The sequence below is a fragment of the Corvus cornix genome, chromosome 4 (genome assembly GCF_000738735.6).
Source record: "Corvus cornix cornix isolate S_Up_H32 chromosome 4, ASM73873v5, whole genome shotgun sequence".
Taxonomy (NCBI): Eukaryota; Metazoa; Chordata; class Aves; order Passeriformes; family Corvidae; genus Corvus; species Corvus cornix.
This window is the reverse complement of record NC_046334.1, coordinates 32423455-32441508: the sequence shown is the minus strand read 5'-3', so window position 1 is coordinate 32441508 and position 18054 is coordinate 32423455. Positions and strand designations below refer to the sequence as shown.

The 18054-nt window shown below is 43.8% G+C and overlaps 1 protein-coding gene across 5 annotated transcripts; it reads right to left on the bottom strand.

Moving 5' to 3' along the window:
• Nucleotides 1–7120: 7120 nt before the first annotated feature.
• TRMT10A (tRNA methyltransferase 10A) lies at nucleotides 7121–14497 on the bottom strand. Of its 5 annotated transcripts, none has more exons than XM_039551096.1 (8): nucleotides 14454–14497; nucleotides 13072–13375; nucleotides 11895–12057; nucleotides 11400–11471; nucleotides 10899–10973; nucleotides 9784–9933; nucleotides 9117–9222; nucleotides 7121–7807 (listed from the first exon to the last, which is right to left on the bottom strand). In XM_039551096.1, exons 2-8 carry the CDS (start codon nucleotides 13290–13292, stop codon nucleotides 7641–7643), a joined length of 954 nt encoding a protein of 317 aa, XP_039407030.1. In that variant the 5' UTR covers nucleotides 13293–13375; nucleotides 14454–14497; the 3' UTR covers nucleotides 7121–7640. The 5 variants fall into 5 exon arrangements, with proteins under 5 accessions (XP_039407030.1, XP_010409962.1, XP_010409963.1 ...); XM_010411660.4 differs by lacking the exon at nucleotides 14454–14497 and adding an exon at nucleotides 13965–14403; XM_010411661.4 differs by lacking the exon at nucleotides 14454–14497 and adding an exon at nucleotides 14261–14403.
• Nucleotides 14498–18054: the final 3557 nt, after the last annotated feature.

Sequence of the window (18054 nt, the reverse complement as noted above, 5' to 3'; positions counted from 1 at the left end):
AAATATCTTCTTTCTAGTGACCAGTGACATAACCCAAAGGGATGGCATGAAGGTGTGTCAGGGGAGGTTTAGGTTGGGTATTAGGAGAACGTTTTTCACCCAAAGGGTGTTGAGCGCTGGCACAGACTCCCCAGGGCAGTGGTCACAGCACCAGCCTGGGAGAGATCAAGAAGGGTTTGGACAATGCTCTCAGGCGCAGGATGTGACTCTTGGGGCTGCCCTGTACAGGGCCAGGAGTTGGACTTTGATGCAGGTCCCTTCCAACTCAGGATAGCCTGTAATTCTATGCAAATATGATACATAATTCCTTTACCGTCTTTTTTATCTCACTTTATCCAGCTGAACATGATACATTAACATCCACTCTCCAGTGACTTATTAACCTCAGCAGATTCCAGTGAAATGTGTGTCAGAGGCTGAAGACAAAGAACATGTTGGAGGTGTTCATGGCTGGTGAGCTTGTATGGCAGCTGGTGAGGGGTCAGTAGCTCTGACCGAGGAAGCTGTGACCGGACCGGAGAGATGGTCCCAAAAGGAATCGCCTTCCTGAGGCCCGGTGTCTTCCCTCAGCTGCTGGCTAGGAGGGCCCGTGCAGAGGCTGTCAGCTCTTTAGTGATTATCAGCTCGTGATTTCAGCTCAGCTCTGCAGAGCAGCCTCCAGGCCAGACCAGAGAGAGATGAGAGGCTCATGTGGCTGGTTCTGCAGGAAAGGTAGCTTTATTGTTGGTCCATACTCCAGCGAAGGGGAGGCCAGGGATGAGGGCTCTCCCCCACAGGGGCAGAGGGCTAGTTTTTATAGGGATACAGGGGATGGGTCTCAGAGGGTAAAGGCCAATGGGTTACAAAGGATCTGCACAGGGTCTCCCAGAAGATTCTGGGTGTGTCTTTTTCTCGCCGTAACTGAAGAGTAGCTGCCTTCCCAGGGGGGGTCCTGCTGGGAGATCGCTCCATCTCCTTATCTCAGCAGGCATCCCTCCAGGGCAGTGGCTGGGCATGCCCTACAAGGTTGCACACAAGACAAGTTAGAAACAGTGGGCAAAGGCCTGTTCTTGCAACTCTAGGTTATCTTCACTTGGGGACTGTAACTTATTATGTTATGAATCATTGGCCATGCTCAGCAGATTGTAGCTACAGCTACAGTTTCTGACTACAGGGCACTTGTAGTGGGAAGTGGTTCTTTACTGCCACTTCACAGGCAGCATAGCCTGCTTCCCATTCCTTACTCCTGCCAGGGCTGAGCAGCCTTGCATTGCTTGCTTTCCTGAAGCAATGCATGATACTGGCTCCAGGTGAAGAGAGCTAGTGCTTTCTAAACCAGCTTTCTTTTAATGGAAAATAAGTTCTGCACTGGACCTGGCTCTATTTAACAGGAGACTATTTTAATCACAGCTTGAGTGACCTAACTTTAATTTAGAGAAAAAAAAAGCTTTTAAGGGCAGTTATGCATCACAGATTTTACTGACAACTATACATTCTGCCCTACAAATAATAAAATGCATACTAGTTTTAGCTAAAACTTTAGCATTTTTTAAAATAGGTTACTTTTTCTTTATCTACGGTGTTGATTTTAAGCTTAGCAAGGTACATTTCTTTCTTTCAGACAGTGACTTAGCTGTTAAGATAAATAAGCCTTCTGGAGGGTGTTTAAATTGAAATTCCAGCATTTCTTCCTACTGTGTGATAGCAGTTTCCAACTTACTCTTTTATGATTCACTTCTGAAGAACTTGGTAACCCAAAAGTTCTGGGACACACATGTTAGTAGAAGATAGGAAAAAAAAGGCAACATTTCTGAAGTCCCACCCTGCACAGTATAGAAGCTGTGACTGTCCAAACCCTTTGTATTTTTCCACCTGCACATTTAAGGATGTCCAAAAGATTAGGTACACAAAACACAAAACCCTGCAAGTACTCATTAGTATTGAAGCACAGAGATTGAGCAGCAGGTAAGATTCAGAACTAGCTGGCAGAGCAGGTTATGCCCTTCAAAAAGCTTAGGGATCATATCTGAAGATTATACAGCTGTGTGTGACAAGGCAATGGAGCTGAATTAAGCACATATGGGATGACATCCACTTTGGTGAGAACATGAACAAAGACATCCAGAAATAAACACCTTTCCAAAACACACAGGAAATAAATCAACTGCTCATGGGTTAATGCCTTACTCATTTTAGTAAGCTGAAGAAAAGCCAAAGGTGGAAGGTGCAAATTAGCAAAACAGTAGTTTTAAAAGTTTGTGGGTTTAGAGGAAGTATTAGAAGAATTTGAAGGGGAAAATAATATCCAAGGAGAGTACTTGATTAAGTATGAACACCCCTTTTTAAAATAATGCCTTTTCTTCCTTTTAGAAAATAAATAATAATAAATAATGCCTTTTCTTCCTCTGAAAATATCACAGCCAAATGCAGGGATTGAAGAGGCACGGACTCTGCTGGATGTAACAAGCAAAGCAAGCAAAGCCAGTACAAGTTACCAGTGTTTTATAGTTTACTACTTCTGGGCAAATCCATAGGCTCAAACCCCCCTGCCCCATTCCCATAGCAACACTATCAAATCCTTGCAGATTCCCTCTTGTGATAGCATTGTCCTGGCTAATCATCCTTTTGCACCAGAGGCTCAGGTCATAGCATCCTGTTTGTTCCATGTTTGCCTCTTGTTCTTGCCTTGGGCTTTGTTTCGTCTCTGCTCCTTGTTCTTGCCTTGAGTTTTTATCTGTCCCATGGCTTTCATGGCACCAAGGCTAGAAGGTCTGCACAACTATCAGCTTTCGTCCCTCTCTGGCTCCTGTCAGCCAAACAAGGCAAACAAGAAGAAAAAAAGCACATCTTATACTACTTGAAGTAAAAATGCAGCAAAAGGGAATGAATATGAATCAAACACTTTATTTTGGCTTTAGTATTGTCAGTAGTAGATGCTGTTGTTCCAGCTAACACAGACACCTTCTTGGAAAAGGGACAGTGAAGGGATACATTTCAAACATGGGCCAAAGTTTATTCAGCTTTAGATTTGGAAGTCACTCTGAAGTCCATCTCTGCTTTTCAGAATTACTTACGACAAGAAGAATGTGTGCTTACTCATAGCTTATTTAAAAACCCTTCTGCAGAATAAATGGATACTTTACAATAATATGAACCAACACCAATAATGGTGCAGTAAACCTGTGATCTTCAACGTGATCTGCAGCACAGCCTGAGCAATAAAAAGTTCTGTTAAATCAAAAAAACACTGGAACTCTTCAAACTTCCCTGACCTTATCCTCAAGTTCTAAGGATTTTAAGAATGCCACATCCTGCACTCCTGCAGCTGGCAGCCACATAGCCCCAAGACTGCCCTGAGCTCATGTGCCTTGTCATGCGCACAGGTTTTTGGAATAACCATCAGTGTGGATCCCCTTGGACAGTTACACCCCTGTGCAGCACGCCGGCTTGCACTGCAAAACTCACCACCATTGTCAACTTCATGACCAAAAGCCTCTGAGATGGGGCTATTCAGAAAGGCTCTTTTCCACTCAAATCATTCAGATGCCCTTCTTGCAGTCATGCCTAGAATCAAACACTACTGCTCCATAAGCAAACATAGGGTCAGTGAGCATATATTATGGGACATGTGGAAACCAAATCAAAGGCAAATTAACCTGAATCCAGGAAATGGACAAGAAGGGGGAAAGTACACTAACCTGCAGCAGTACAGTGTTTAGCAAGTTGTCACAACATGGATGCAGATGAACACTGCTGGGGTCCCTGACTTCAGAAATCTGAACCAAGGGGATTGAGGCTCAGTGGGAAGGGAAAAAACCAACAGGATTACTTATGGCATCTTGCTGTGACCTTCCCGCTGCATGCAACTAAAAGAAAGTTTGCCCATTTCAGCCAGAAGGTTTTACTTTCTGCCATATCCCCTTCCTATTTTCTGTTTCTTTCTTTTCAGGTTCCTTGAGCCATACCTTCTTTATTGCCTTTTTAATGCTTCACTACACATGTTTAAAGATCTCTGGGTGTATTCTGCTGCCCAGCATTGCTGAGCAATAGTTTGGGCAGTACCTGAAACTTCACAAAGCTTAGTGATGAAAGTCAGCTTTCCTAAGCACAGCAATGACGCCTGGTGGTGGTGAAACACAGTGATCCTGTTCTTCTAGATCTTCTGCGCAGCTTCTCTTTTTATGTTCTGTTCTCAGCATCATGGTGGCCCAGGATGTAAGTCCTGGCTAGACAAGCATGTCAGACCTGATCTTCCCTGAGTACAGCAGCATGAAGCAGAGAACCTCCCTATGTGTTTTTCTACAGTTTCATTAATTTTGTATGGCTAAAGCTGGTTCAAAGAAGGATCTTGCTTTAAGAAGTGCCCTAGAGCACTGCATGTACATATTTCTGTTATCAGAAACAAATTCCTTGTCTTTTTTTATTATAAAACAGTACAGTGATTTATCTCTGCTTCAAGTGTAATGCATTAGTGGGCCATGCCTGAAATATGCAAGTGACCATCTTGAAAATACTGAGAACAGCCAGGTCTGTAGATTGAAAATTAAGAATAAATGTGCTTTCTTAAGTAGCATGCCACAAGCTAGAACACCAGAGTGCCAAACAGTGCTATAACTTGTATACAGTATGTAAATCCAAAATGAAAAAGACTAAAAGTCCTCATCCTCACAATGAAGAATTTCTTCCCAATATCTAATCTAAACCCACCCTCTGTCAGTTAAAAACCACTCCCCCTTGTCTTATCACTACCTGTCCTTGTAAAAAGTCCCTCTCCAGCTTTTCTGTAGGCCCCCTTCAAGTACTGGAAGGTGCTTTAAGGTCTCCCCAGGGCTTTCTCTTCTCCTGGGCTGAACAGCTCCAGCTCTCTCAGCCTGTTTGCAGGAGAGGTGCCCCAGTACTCTGAGCATCTTCATGGCCTCCTCTGGACTTGCTCAAGCAAGTCCATGGGCTTCGTATATCATGAGCCCCAGCTCTGGATGCAGCACTGCAGATGGGATCTCACCAGAGCAGAGTGGGAGGATCACCTCCCTTGAGCTGCTGGCCATGCTTCTTGTGATGGGGGACAAGAGCAGGTGGGTGAGACAAGCAACGTATATGCATAGGCAGCAGCCACCAAGACCTTGTGACACTGTGCAGTTGGCATGAGCAGCCTTCAAGGAGCAACATACCAGACTATGTTTTTCTTCTATTTCTCCATAGACAGGTAAGCTTCAGATTTAAACAGCTGAATTTAAAAACACCTGTATGTGTGTGGATGTGTGTATCTAATTTCACTGGTGAAGTTGTAAGACAGGCTGTGTTTTAAGTTGCACAACGATTCTGTAAGATGCTTTGGGAACCCTTTCAGCATGTCTCTTAAAAGTCCCCAGTTTGTCTAAGCCACCTGCTCCTGCACTCTCAAGCCTGAGTAAATGAGGCATATGTATGGTCTTAAGGAAACCTTGGACAGACTGAGGAGTCTTAGATCAGGTTCAATAGGTGCTACATGCGTTAACATGCAGAACCTCAGCTGTAAAGGTGTAATTCCTTGCAATTTTACACATTTCAGTTAGAGAATCAGTGTAATACATGCTGGATATACTTATGCTGCCTTTTTTGTTACAGAAATACAACCAGCAATGCTTTTATGAAAAGGCTGATCTAGTTTCTGCAACAAAGCAATTAGTTTTGTAAAGCCTAAAAAAAGCCCCCATGGAACTTCAGCAACAAACCACAATCCATCCTTTTAAGAGAAGAAACTTTTCTATTGGCCATTTAAAAGGAGTAGAGAGAAGTGCACTAAGCGTGTAACCATAACCAGTCGGTTGCCAACCCTTTACAGACCATAGGGACCCGTAGGGATCCCACTTGTAGTCTCCACTTGAAAGCAGTAACAACAAAGGGAGGAAGAAAAATGGGCACAAGGCAAGCCGTACTTGAATCGGCCCTCTGATTGCAGCTCAGCAGAGAGGAATGTGTGGCCTCATGCTCTTCAGCCAACCCGTGGGAGAGCTGCACTTCTTCAGGCACTGCAGCTACCTGGCTACTCCCTGAAGAAAAAGGGATGGGGCAGGTTCACAGTGAAGCCTCACTTCCAGGGTGTCCACTTCACTACTTTGCCAAAGCACATAAGTCAGTTAGGAATAAGATGAATCAGAACATCCAGCCAAGACTAAGATTATGACTTGTTTTCTTAAAGGAAAAATATTTGACAGACAATACAACACATACAGGATCATGTGATTACACAGGAGTACTGAATGTGAGTGACCTTTAAGGAAGAGTTCCTGTCTCCTGGTGTTGTTCTGAGGCTGTGTGAGAAATTTTGCTAAGAAAATTAAGAAGTAATCTAAAGTGATTGTGTCATCTCAGGATGCACTGTGGTGGCTGGCTAGCCTCTGGTACAAGGGACAGAGAGAGTTCTGGGCAAGACAGTCCCTAGTCCCTAGTCCAGAGGGTTCTGTCGAGGTCACGGTGAGAAAAGAAGCCTCTCCCAGAATGCTTTGTTCTTCTACGGCAATCTACCCCAGTTCTGCATTCCTGGCTGGCTGTTGGCCGCTCCGCCCCCTTGCTACCTTGTATGTTCCATGCCATAGAAAGTTCTCCACTCCAGGTTCCCCCCATTGGCCTCTGCCCCTCGCCGCTCCCCCAGAGCTCCCCCACTGGTCCCCATTCCCCACCTTTGTACTGCTCCTGTGCCCTTACACCATTGGTTCCTGGTGCTAGCCCCACTCCTGTACTTAAGCCTGAGTTCTCCGTTGTTCTGGGTCTTTGCCTCTAGAACCCTTCGCAGTGTAGAAGCAATAAACTGCTCCTGTGGAAATCTATGCAAGATCCTTCCTGCCTCTTTGCCGCTGAGCCATATTACTGAAGCTACCCGTGCGTTTGTGTGTGCACACGTGTGTGAGTGTGTGTGGCTGATCCTGCCGAGCGGCTTCGCTTTAGAGACGCATTTCAGAGATCGCTACACCTCGTGCTCCGGCACAGAAACGACAGAGCCAGAGACAGCCATAATGCACCACATGCCAGCCAAGGCACATGATTTGATCCTGTGCTGACACCCATCCCACTCAAGCTCAAGTATAAAGAACTGGCTTAACCTCACATTCACACTTCACCTACTGATCTCAGCTAACTAAACATGACACATAAAATCAGGCAGTTCAGTTGCTTGTGATTGTCTGTTGAGATGCTCAGGAAAATCAGAATTTTTCTTTAGAGTGTTCATGCACACTTTGCAGCAGGCACTAGTGGTACAGGTTTTGGAGTCAAAGGAACACTTGTCATTCATTGCTTTTAAGAGAACTTTGAGCAGAAATTGAGACAATGCATACATTAAAATAGTAACTACTGATGCTCTTGGCATTCACACCCAACTTGGTATGTATAAAAAAATAGTACTAAAAAATTAAATTAAACAGCTTCCCTGGGAAAAAAAATAAATGCTGCATTTGCCATTAATTTCTTTTTTTTTTTTTTAAAGCTATTATATTGAAGTTTCAAGGTAAAAAGCTGTATTTAAGTTTACCCTTCATGCACAGAAACAGCTCTGGGACTACTGAGCACTGAGACAGTTCAGAATTATATGGGCAGTAGATGGTCTTTGAAGTGTAACTACTTCATGTCCCAGTTTTATCCCATGAACTGCAAGTCTCATCTTTCCCATCATCTGATTCTGAAGCCTAGTTGCTGTCCGAGTCATTGTCTTCATCTTCTTTTCCAGACTGTGCATGTTTGGACGAATCATTGGCTACTCCCAAAGGAACAGCCCCTTTCCTCTGTGGCAGGACACTGAAAAAGGCCTCCTTCCAGTCTCTCTTCTCCAGATATGCAAGGATGATCTCAAACACTGCAACATCAAAAAAGCCCATCAGCTCTGTTACAGGGAGGTAAGTGAATGGCCGATAGCAACACACCCCCAAACCCATCTTTACAGAGGTTTATGTGCATTCTCTTGTGGCACCTTCAGAGCAGAGCTGATGAAGTGCAGGCAGGAACAGACAAGGCAATTCTGCTACTGCTGCAGCCTGAAGCCAAGCACACTGAGTCTCCAGCTGCATGACACTATTTCTCTCAGGGAGAAAGGTCCCTGCAATACTGCAGTCTCACCAGTGCCTTTTGTACAGGCAACAATGCTTCCACGTTTGACAGGAGAATCCTGCTGTGGATTCACTTTAACAAAGATTTTTACCCCTCCTATAATTAGCTATAATTAGCTCTTTCTTTCTGTATAAAGCAACAATTAAAGATCCAATTTTAGAAACATGTAAATCTTACAAATACATAGGGTTTGATAATTTTTAAGTCCTATGACATACTATATTCTCTTCCATGCTTAAATAATCATTACTATAATGAAAATGCCAACCTCATCAATCAACAGCACTTTAAGAAAATGAAGTTATCATTAAGCAATGTGTTACATAAAAAAATAAACTTGAAATAAAGCAAGGTAAGATAAACTAAAGAATGTGCAGTGGGGCACATTGTAGGGAATAAAGACTTCAACACCATGTCAAAAATTTCCATGAAGGTCTGAGTAGGCTCCACTTTGCATATATTTTTGTTTAATGACACTGAAAGACAATCTAATGATAAAGCTGAAAGTTTAAAGGAGTGGATTCAACATTTGGTTAAGCAGTTGAATACTTCAATCACAACCAGAAAACCAGGTAAAAATACAGTTATGAAAGCTCAGCACTTGGAGCACTGCTGATACCAACTGAGGAAAGTCTACATGTACTGAGGCAGTTACTGCTGAACAAAGCTGTCCAGAGAGGTGAAAACATCACAAACATCCATCCTCCCTTGGCATAAAGTACAATAAAATACAATGTTGGATAGTTTACCACATTTCACTCACTTATATAGTAAGCCTGGAAACAAGACCAGGATGGTAAGAAAGCCACAAGTAATCCTCAGACAAGCCAACAGGAAACAATGTGCACTTCTAAATGGCTAGGACACCATCATTTATATTTAACCATATCTATAATATTTAAAGGTCAGGGCAGTTTGTGTATTCTGAAGGCAACTAAATTCAAGAAATATCAACATAATAGATCAAGGTTTAGGTATCTGCAGTGCTGAGGGTTTGAACTGTGACTATCACAGGTATATTCTAAAATGATGTAATTATTTTATGATTTAGAACTCACCATGATTGACAGCTAACACTTTCCGACTGTTCATTTTGACAAAGTTTCCAAGTGGGAGCTGTGCATGACCAATTCCCTGCTCTACAGCTTTTTTGTAAGTAATTCCCTGGGGAAAAGACACCAAAACAAGTGGATTGAGAATCACCGTTTCAGATCAGCCCATACAGATTTACTATGAGTATGGTTTTCTGGCAGGAGGGTCACCTGTGCTGCCATGATGTTGCTTCAGAAGTTGGTTACAAAAAGAAACTTACCCTGGTTCGACAGTACCTCAACGGCTACAACCGCGGGCAAACTCACTACTTTCTATATATGTCACACTGTGACCTGTGGTCAAAAGGACTGTAAATGAAACCTGTTCACACAGCTCAGCTCTAGAACCACCAGCCATAGCCTGCTTTTAAACGTGAGCTTATGTTAAAGTACAAAGTTATTCAGGTTGTAGTCACATGGTATTTTTTCAGAGGAAGAGTAAAGGATAAAAAAAACTCTGGAACACTAGCCACTGCTACCACCACAAGCTTTTTTCACATTTCTTCAACATTTTTTGGAATTCTTTTTTGAAGACGTTTTCTCATTATTATTTATGTTAGCTTACACATGAACAGCAATAATATCAAATAAGGTGCCAAAAAAAAAGCTGCAAAGAAACAGACCCACAGTTTACCTTGTGGTGATTGTGATCCACCAGTCCTCCAATCACATAGGCTTTCTTCTCGTCAAGCTCTCTGAGAACATCTGGGGAATCTGAGGTAAGATATACTAGGTCTTCTTTCTTTATTAGCTCACTATAGTGCTCTGTTCTAATTTGGATATCCTCAAAAAAAGGTAGTTAAAAGAAGTTACATTCAATTGCTGACCAAGCTTTACAGACCCAAGATGGGACTGGCAAAAATAAATCCAATAGTATGTGGTCATTCCACATTCCTCCTTCATGTTCAAATACACAGCACAGTGCAGATTAATTTTCTGCATAAACAATCCCATCCCTATAGCACTGACTTGTAAAAATCAACAGGAAATTTTCTGAAACCCCGAAAGAACTTTACAAATCCTTAAGTTCTTGTGATTCCCTTCAAACATTACCATATTTCTCCTACAGATCCAAATAATTTTCAAGTCCACTAAAAAAAGTGAACCCAGAAGCAAATGCTTAGTTAACATTAATTGTTCAGTAAGAGAGGTTTATGCTATGCTCTCATGAAGCAGCTATTGCATGAGAACTGCTGAAAACTGGACTGGTTTTATTTATTCTAAATGCTCTTCCTTTGAAGTTGTTGGAATAGTGGCTTAACAGGGAGTCACAAGGAAAACCAACATGAGTTTGTCCATAAGAGAAGCTACTTCTCTGAAGGACATTTCAGTGCTGAGGCAACGTGATGGAAGTGAAGGTGCACATGAGAGAATCACATCGTGACTTGAAAGTCTTATTCTGGACAAGAAAAACAGAGCACTGTCAAGACAGACAACTGCTGGAACTGCCTAAATCAAGGAGTCCTGCTTTGTTTATCAAGCATGGAATTTGTTCAATAAAGACAAGTGAAAATAGATCTGTGTGTAGTTTTTCAAACAAAAATCAAATCTAGATTCAAGAGAAGCAGTCTTTGGTTTATTCAAGTTAAATAAATTAAAAGGACAAAAAGCCACACTTTGTCAAATAGCTATTGCTCTCATGTATTAGAAAAATACAGGTGTAAAAAAATTATGTTCTTCACAACTAACAATATAGTTAACAACTACAATCCAAACTTTAAGCTTTTACAGAAATACTCAATTATTCACCTTCCAATTCACCCATCCTTTGTCATTTTCGTTCATGTTGGTCTTCAACTGTCCCCCATGGCTAGTCAAGTAAAACTTCAAACAGAACAAACAAGAGGTACAAAATACAGAAATGTTAACTTTCCACAATCTGTTTCCTCTCTTGCTACCCTGAACTGTCAGCTAAAACTCTTAATTATTTTTTAGATGGAAGCGGTACTAGGACCATATTCATATAGTTAGTGATACATTTAAAAGACAAATTTGCACTTAGAGTGACTTTTTTTTAAGATCTGCCACAGATAAAACTGAGAGTATCAACAGTATCTTAGTGGCACGCCTGGATGGGGCACTTTTCATCTGCATGCACATATTGTTCCATATACAGGGGTGTATTTATAATGTGGGTGTTACAATAGAAGTAATTTTCTTATGGAAGAGGCAGCTTAAATTTTTTTTTCCTACTAGAGTTCTCATGTTTGGTACTTGGCAACAGTCAGCGTTCAGTTTGTTCAAACATACCTGCACAGGATGAAATGCCTTGCGGTTTTCTGCATAACATCTCTGAATCTGCTTGTGGAGCTTCTTAACATCCTGTACACAACACAATTTGGTTTTACTTAGTCCTTCATTACAGACCATCACGAAATACTTTTTAATGAGCCAGTCAGAAGCTAAAGAGAGAAAAAGGAAGCTTTCAACTGGCAAAAGTGACTACTCAGAGAGTGTGGGCATCAGATCCTGAGAGAAAAAACACCCACTGTGAAGGGATTATGCTGGAGACACACACATCTTCCACACAAGTCTACTTAGACACCTCTGTGCATGTGCTTGATTTGTATTATTCTAGGAAAAAAAAAATCACAGGGATTTAATTAACATACAGAATTAATCTGAGGAATCAAGCAGGTTTATCACTGCGAAAGTACTCAGTCCTTAACCCATGGGAAATTCCTGAAAATATAGCTTATATTTAAGAAAATTAAATATGCCTAGTTAATCGGAAGTTCCTTTTACCTTTAACACCATCAGGTCATCAAAGCTGCAGTCCACAATGAGGCGAAGCGTACTGGGAACAGCTTCCCTGCGCATGCACTTTCTGTCATTCCCCTCACTACTGGAATCCAATTTTGACTGACGTTCTAGTTTTCTCTTCTGGCGTTTTTCTTTTCGTTTCTGCCTAAGTAAACAAACAAATCAATCCTCAAAAGTGCTGCCAAGTCTGCTGAGGTACCATGTTATGCACACAAATGCAGACTTCTAGGGCCAAAGTGGTTGTCCTGTGGCTGTGGTAGTTTAAACTCAGCCTGTTGGCTGCATTTGTGCTACACTGAGACCAGCACAAAACACACCCCCATCTTTGTGAAGTTCTGTAAATACCTACAAAGACAGATATCTGACACAAATTCAATTAAATCAATACTGGGAGTCTCACAGATTTAAGGGTGCTCTGAGTCACGTCTTGTAATGGAACTAAGCAAAAAGACTGACAAAATAACAGTATCAGAATCAGAATGAGGAAGGCAATTTACACCCTGTTTCACTGAACAGTTTTTCAAAAGGCTTCTGAAGAAATTGTTCCATCCTCCTGTCAGGAGCAGGCAGTCGGGAGACCAAATTTCAGAGACAGCAACAACCACTGTCTCGGGAAGGAGCACCTGGCAGTCAGCAGGATAGGAATAAATCACCATCAACGCATTTGCAGATACACTTTCTCTTAACACAACAAAACAGAAGCTCATCGTCTTTCCAAACTATTCCAACAGATTATAAATCAATGTAACCTGTAGCACAGCACTTCATGTGTCAAAGGTAGCTGCTTTTATTCAGTGTCTTTTTAAGATTCTCAAGTCTGATGCCACCAGGGAAAGGGGCGCAGCCCATTCAGAAAGGAACAAGGCCACGCGTTTTCTCTCCCTTCCGACAAATCAAAAACATGCATGTTTGAATCCCTCCTGACATCCTCTTCAAGCCGAGGAACAATTCTAGTATGAGGAAGGGATGCTTACCTTTACAGCCTCTTCAAGTGCTGATGAAGTAGCCTGGGGCTACTGCTTTAAACCTGGTGTGGGAGAAAACTGGTTCAACTGCCTTGATTTGCTGAAGCAATTCACAAACAAATTCTGCTGACACATCGTTATTTTTACACTAAACATTACATGTGAACCATGGGAAGCTGCTTTGCAAACCATACCTCCGTAGATCTTTCTGTTCTTCCCACTGCTTCTGCTTCAGCAGCTTCTTCCTTTGCCTCTTGGACAAGGACTCAAGGCATTCTTCCTTGCCCGAGCCTGCCTCCAGTCTGTCTACTGGATCGTCACTTGCCTTCGCCTTTCCTTCCACATCAGGAACTTCAGGGAGCAGGGTACTTTCCACTGGCACCTCTGGCCTGTCTGTGGGCGTTTCGGACGACATTAGCTTTTGGCCAGGTTTTCTGACTTGTTTCTCAGCACATGCCAGATATTTCCTTAAAAACAAGTTTTCTGCTCACCAATTCTCTAGGAAACAAAGCGATATGAGTGTCATTAAGAAGAAACTCAACTAAAACAACACTCAACGCCTACTATAAGCCTGAATAAAGAATAAAAATAAGAGGCCTTTTTTGTTTAAAGCCTCTGCAAACAGTAAAAAAGAAAATAGTAGAGAAAGTATAACCTATATTCTGATAGTCTAAAACCCTGCCTGCTAGATCTGCAGATATTGAATAGTTTCTAATTAAAAACTTCATGAAAGAACAGCAGCATAAAAGTAGGGAATGACACTGAATCAAATGTAACAGGGGAAAAAAAAGCATTAGCAGTGTATGTACACAAACATAAAAAATCAAAGAGATATCCTGTCATACAACTATGGCAGCCTGTTAGAGAAATGTAATTTTAAAGTCAGTAAAGCCATTTCGGGAAAAAATAAAAGAAGTGTGAACGAGCTGTACTCCTTCAAAATTAGTTTTTATTTCTTCTGAAAACAGAAGACACTGGGCAGTGACAGCGGCCATTGTCAGTGGACAAACAGGGCAAGTAAAAGAATGAACACATTAAACTGTTACTCAGCAAAACACTCTCAATTCAAATCAATTACAATTATAACCTCTTCTTTCTAATGGCAAGCGCAATTTTTCCACACTAGCAGCTCCTCTGTGCTCGACACCCACACAATTCCCCAAAGACAACTTCACCGGAGAACACTGCATCTACAACAGGCACGAAACAGCAACCCCTTGGCTTTCTGCAGTGACAGGAGAGACAAGAAACACACAGGACACCAGAAAACCAGCGGACGTTTTGCTGGCACATCCCGATTTCCCTGTCTGATGGCGTTCACACACCGAGCCCTGCGCGCACACCTGCGTGCGTGTATACAGGCTCACAGACACATATACATACGCACGGACGCGCACACACGTGTATCTATGCAGGGACACGCCATAAGCCCCTCGTGACTGCACAGGGCCAGCCGCAGGCACCCGGAGGGGCCAGGTCCCGCCCCGCAGGCGGCGGCCAGGCGCGGTGCGGGCCGGGCTGCGCGGGCCGCTGAGCGCCGCCATGTTCCCCCCGCCCCCGCGGCGCCCCAACGTACCCGCGAGCCGCCCCGCGCGCACGGCCGGCGGGAGAGGGGCGGAGCCGCGCCACGCGCAGGCGCGCGGGGAGCCGGGCGGCGGCCTCGTGAAGCCGCCGGGCAGGGCGCCCCCCAGCGGCGGCTAGTGTCAGGGCACGGCACGCCCCGCCCCGCCCCAGCCGCGGCTTTGGGCGCTCCGTGGGGATAAAGGACAGCGAAAAGGAAGAAAACCTTATTTTTATCTAATGGTTCTGATGGCACCGCTGAGTTCACGCAGGGGTCAGCGAAGTATTTTTAACTGGTGGCATTCCTCAGGGCAGATTTGTAGCTGCAGAGGTCCCCCGGCAGTGCTGTGCTCCCTCCGCCCCTCAAGAGAGGTACGCGCCTTCGTGCTTCCTATTTTTAAAGGCCACCGACAATTAGCTTTTTAAACTCCAGTGTCAATACCCAGCGAAGGGCCGCGTTCTTTCGCCGCCAGATAACTTCATGAAAGAATGCTGCCCTATTACAGGAGTCGATTCTGGAGACTGGGATTATATTCTATGGGAACAATGTATTTTGGGCAGCCTGAGTATGTAGATGTCTGTTTGCCCCTGGTTAACGAGGCACACAAAGTTAGCAAACACACGAGCGTGCGCTGCCATAATCCTCTTTTCATGTGCATCAGTGTTTCTCTCAGGTTTCATTGGTGCCAGATATACACACTCGTCCACTTTTAGTGCTGGTTTCAGGTTCACTACAGCTGTGTTGCACTCACAAAATTGTACGGTGTCACTATAGTGAGACACTGACCTTTCAACTGCTGTTGGAATTTAATATTTGCTGTAGTATTTGATCTAATTTGTGATTCCGATTCAGTGCATTACTTTAAAAATAGCTAGATTTGCATTTGCTGAGGTCTATTTAAAACCTCACTCACGTTACTATTCATATCTAGATTGACACGCCAGCATCACACAAGTCCAAATGCTCCAGTCTCTCTGTGGAGAATCCTTTGGCGTTTTTTGGTCCTTGAAAGGCAGCAGACAAGTTACTGATAGAAGCCCATTTTTTTAAAAAAGCAAAAGACATCTGACAAAGTCACATAATATTCAGATGTGCTTTTTCCTAGAATGAATAAACTGCTTACGCAGTTTGTTTTTCTCACAGTGCACTCTGCAAAGCGTCAGTATTGTTCATCCAGGCCTCTGTGTCCTCAGATACCGACACGGGGTAATGCAATGTTTTCTGAAATCTGCCAAGTGCCAAGCAGTGACAAAGCGAAATGAAGACCTGAGCAGTTGCAAATATTGAGAAAGAGCTGTCTCAATTCCATTATTTCGGTAGAGCCGTAACATGACTCTTTCAAGATGCTGATCCAAATGGTAAGTCACCCCCCACCAGCAACAGAAAGAACTAAATACTCCACAGCTTAAAGCTGTGGCTCAAAAGGCAGAGTATGGAGAAGAAAAAAGATATTCAGGGGAGGCTCAGGTGTGGACAATGACATTACTCCTTGTGGGCTGGGTCTGGCTGCAGCACTCTTGAGGAGGGCTTAGGGTGGAAAACTGCTTTGGCCAGTGGCTTGGATGGGTATCTCTGACCCCTCTGCCCCTGTGGCAGAAACAGGGGCATCTTATTCACCCAAGCACTGAGAGCTGGGGGCGCACAGGCACCAGCTGAAGGTCGAAGATGTACTTGAGTACTTTGGTGCTCACACCTGAAGGTTTGAGTTGAACAGCAAGATCTTCATGCTGTTGCTTGAGGAGAGAAGGCAGAGAGAAACATTTTGTTGACCTCAAAACATGGGAGGAAATCTCATTAGTTTTATTAGGCTGTATAAAGATATGAGCCATATAGTTTGGACTCTGGAAAATGTGCAGCAGCAGGAATACTTTGACCCTAGTCCATGTGCCAGCATGGCATGAAGCATCCATGAGGGGCTGATCCTGCAACCTCTGCGTGGTGTGGACTTTGGTGGGCACAGTGCTGGTTTCACTGGTGTAATCTGACTGAAAGGAAGTCCCTGTTGATTAACTCTGGCCATAACTGAGGTGAGGCTCAGGCCTCCTGTTTCTAGGATGTCTGAAGAGCACAGCAAGTGTGTGTTATAGGTATGCCTATGGGTGTATCAATGTGTGTGCATGCAGAAATGTATGTACAAAATTTCTTTACATGGGAATTACATTCTTAGTTCTGTAATTGGCACTGCTACAGTGGTGTCCAAAGAGAGATGTGGATTTACATCAGCAGGGGATCTGGCCAGGGATATTCTAAGAGAGGCCTTTTAAAAATAGTACTTTATTTGAAGGAAGAAATAAATTTCTTGTGTCCCAAGAGCGTATAAAGAGGACAATTGCTCTTATCCACGTTTCAGACGAAGATCAACTCCCCCTTCTGAGTAAAGTGTCAATGCTGCTTTTCCAAAGTGGGATCCATATCTCTGGCCTTTCTCTAGACAGAGTTGGTGTTGCACCAAGATAGTGTCGTTATTTTTTTTGCAAAACAGCACAGAAAGTCTGGCAAGCTCCTTGTTTACTAAATGCAGCAAGAGGAGTCCTCTGCCTCAGTCCCTTGAAGTTGGGAGCATGTCACAACCTGTGCTGGGAAGGCGGCATAACCAACCACAAAAGGGAAAGAAGCAATAGCAGACCCCTGGGGTTTCCTAATCTCCTCTCTCCCACGTGTGCACACACACAAACAAAATACAGGAAGAGGGCCAGGGGGAACTTCCACAAGGTGCAGATGAGCATGGGGGCAAAGCAGTGGCATGGGCCTGTTGTTTCCCACTGCTGGGCAATGATTGACATCCACAGTTTTCGACTTCTCTTTTACCACAAGAAAACAGAGGAGGCATTTATACCACTCAAGGTGAAGGCTGTTCTCACTTAACCATCCCTTACAGAGGATGTGGTGGCAGAAGTGGCCCTCTGGCAGCATCTAAATGCAGCCTGGGGTGGCACTTGCTGGTTTGGGGTGCAGTCATGTGAAAGCAACCTGTGGAAGTGGAGTGGAAGGCCGTGGTGATGGCTCACTTGTGTGTTTCCTTTACAAGCAGGAGCAGATCCTCCCTCCTCACAGAGCTGGGAAGGCTTTGTGTGCTGGGGGAGAGCCATGCAGCCTTGCAGGCTGTGTGCCAGGGTGTGCCAAGAAACACAGGGGGTTGGCCTGCTGCCCCACTGACACCTGAGGGACAGCCGAAGGACATCCTTTAACGAGCCCTGTGGCCCTGAGCTTAGTGTGAGCGGGCCTGGCATTTACAGTCAGAGGAAACAGGAAAGCACGTGGGTTAGTCAGACAGGGCCTTTTCAAGGGAGGTGGTGAAGCACAAGAAAAGGGGAAAGGGCTTGGTTTGCCCTGCTCCCAGACCTTGCCAAGCAGGTACCCTTCACTGAGATGGGACAAAATGTCTTGTTTTATCTCATCTTTCAGTCTCTAACCTCTGCCACTGCAATGATGTAAGATGGGGGCTGGAGCTGCTGAAAGAAAGAACATTGATTTAGTATGGTACAATGTAGCAGGTACTGACATCACATATGAGTCTGTAATGAAGTAGAATCAGATTTTGGGATGTCACTGATAAATCCCATGTACCTCTGCTTCCAGGAAGACCCTTAAAAAACATCTACTTCTGCAGTTACTC

Excerpts from the sequence above, each read along its gene's own strand:
- TRMT10A (XM_039551096.1), bottom strand. The coding sequence starts at position 13,292 with ATGTCGTCCGAAACGCCCACAGACAGGCCAGAGGTGCCAGTGGAAAGT. Across the intron at positions 10,974-11,399 it reads AGGCATTTCATCCTGTGCAG|TTTTACTTGACTAGCCATGG; the intron begins GTATGTTTGAAC and ends TTCTGTTTGAAG. Across the intron at positions 7,808-9,116 it reads AGTGTTAGCTGTCAATCATG|TGTTTGAGATCATCCTTGCA; the intron begins GTGAGTTCTAAA and ends TTGATGTTGCAG.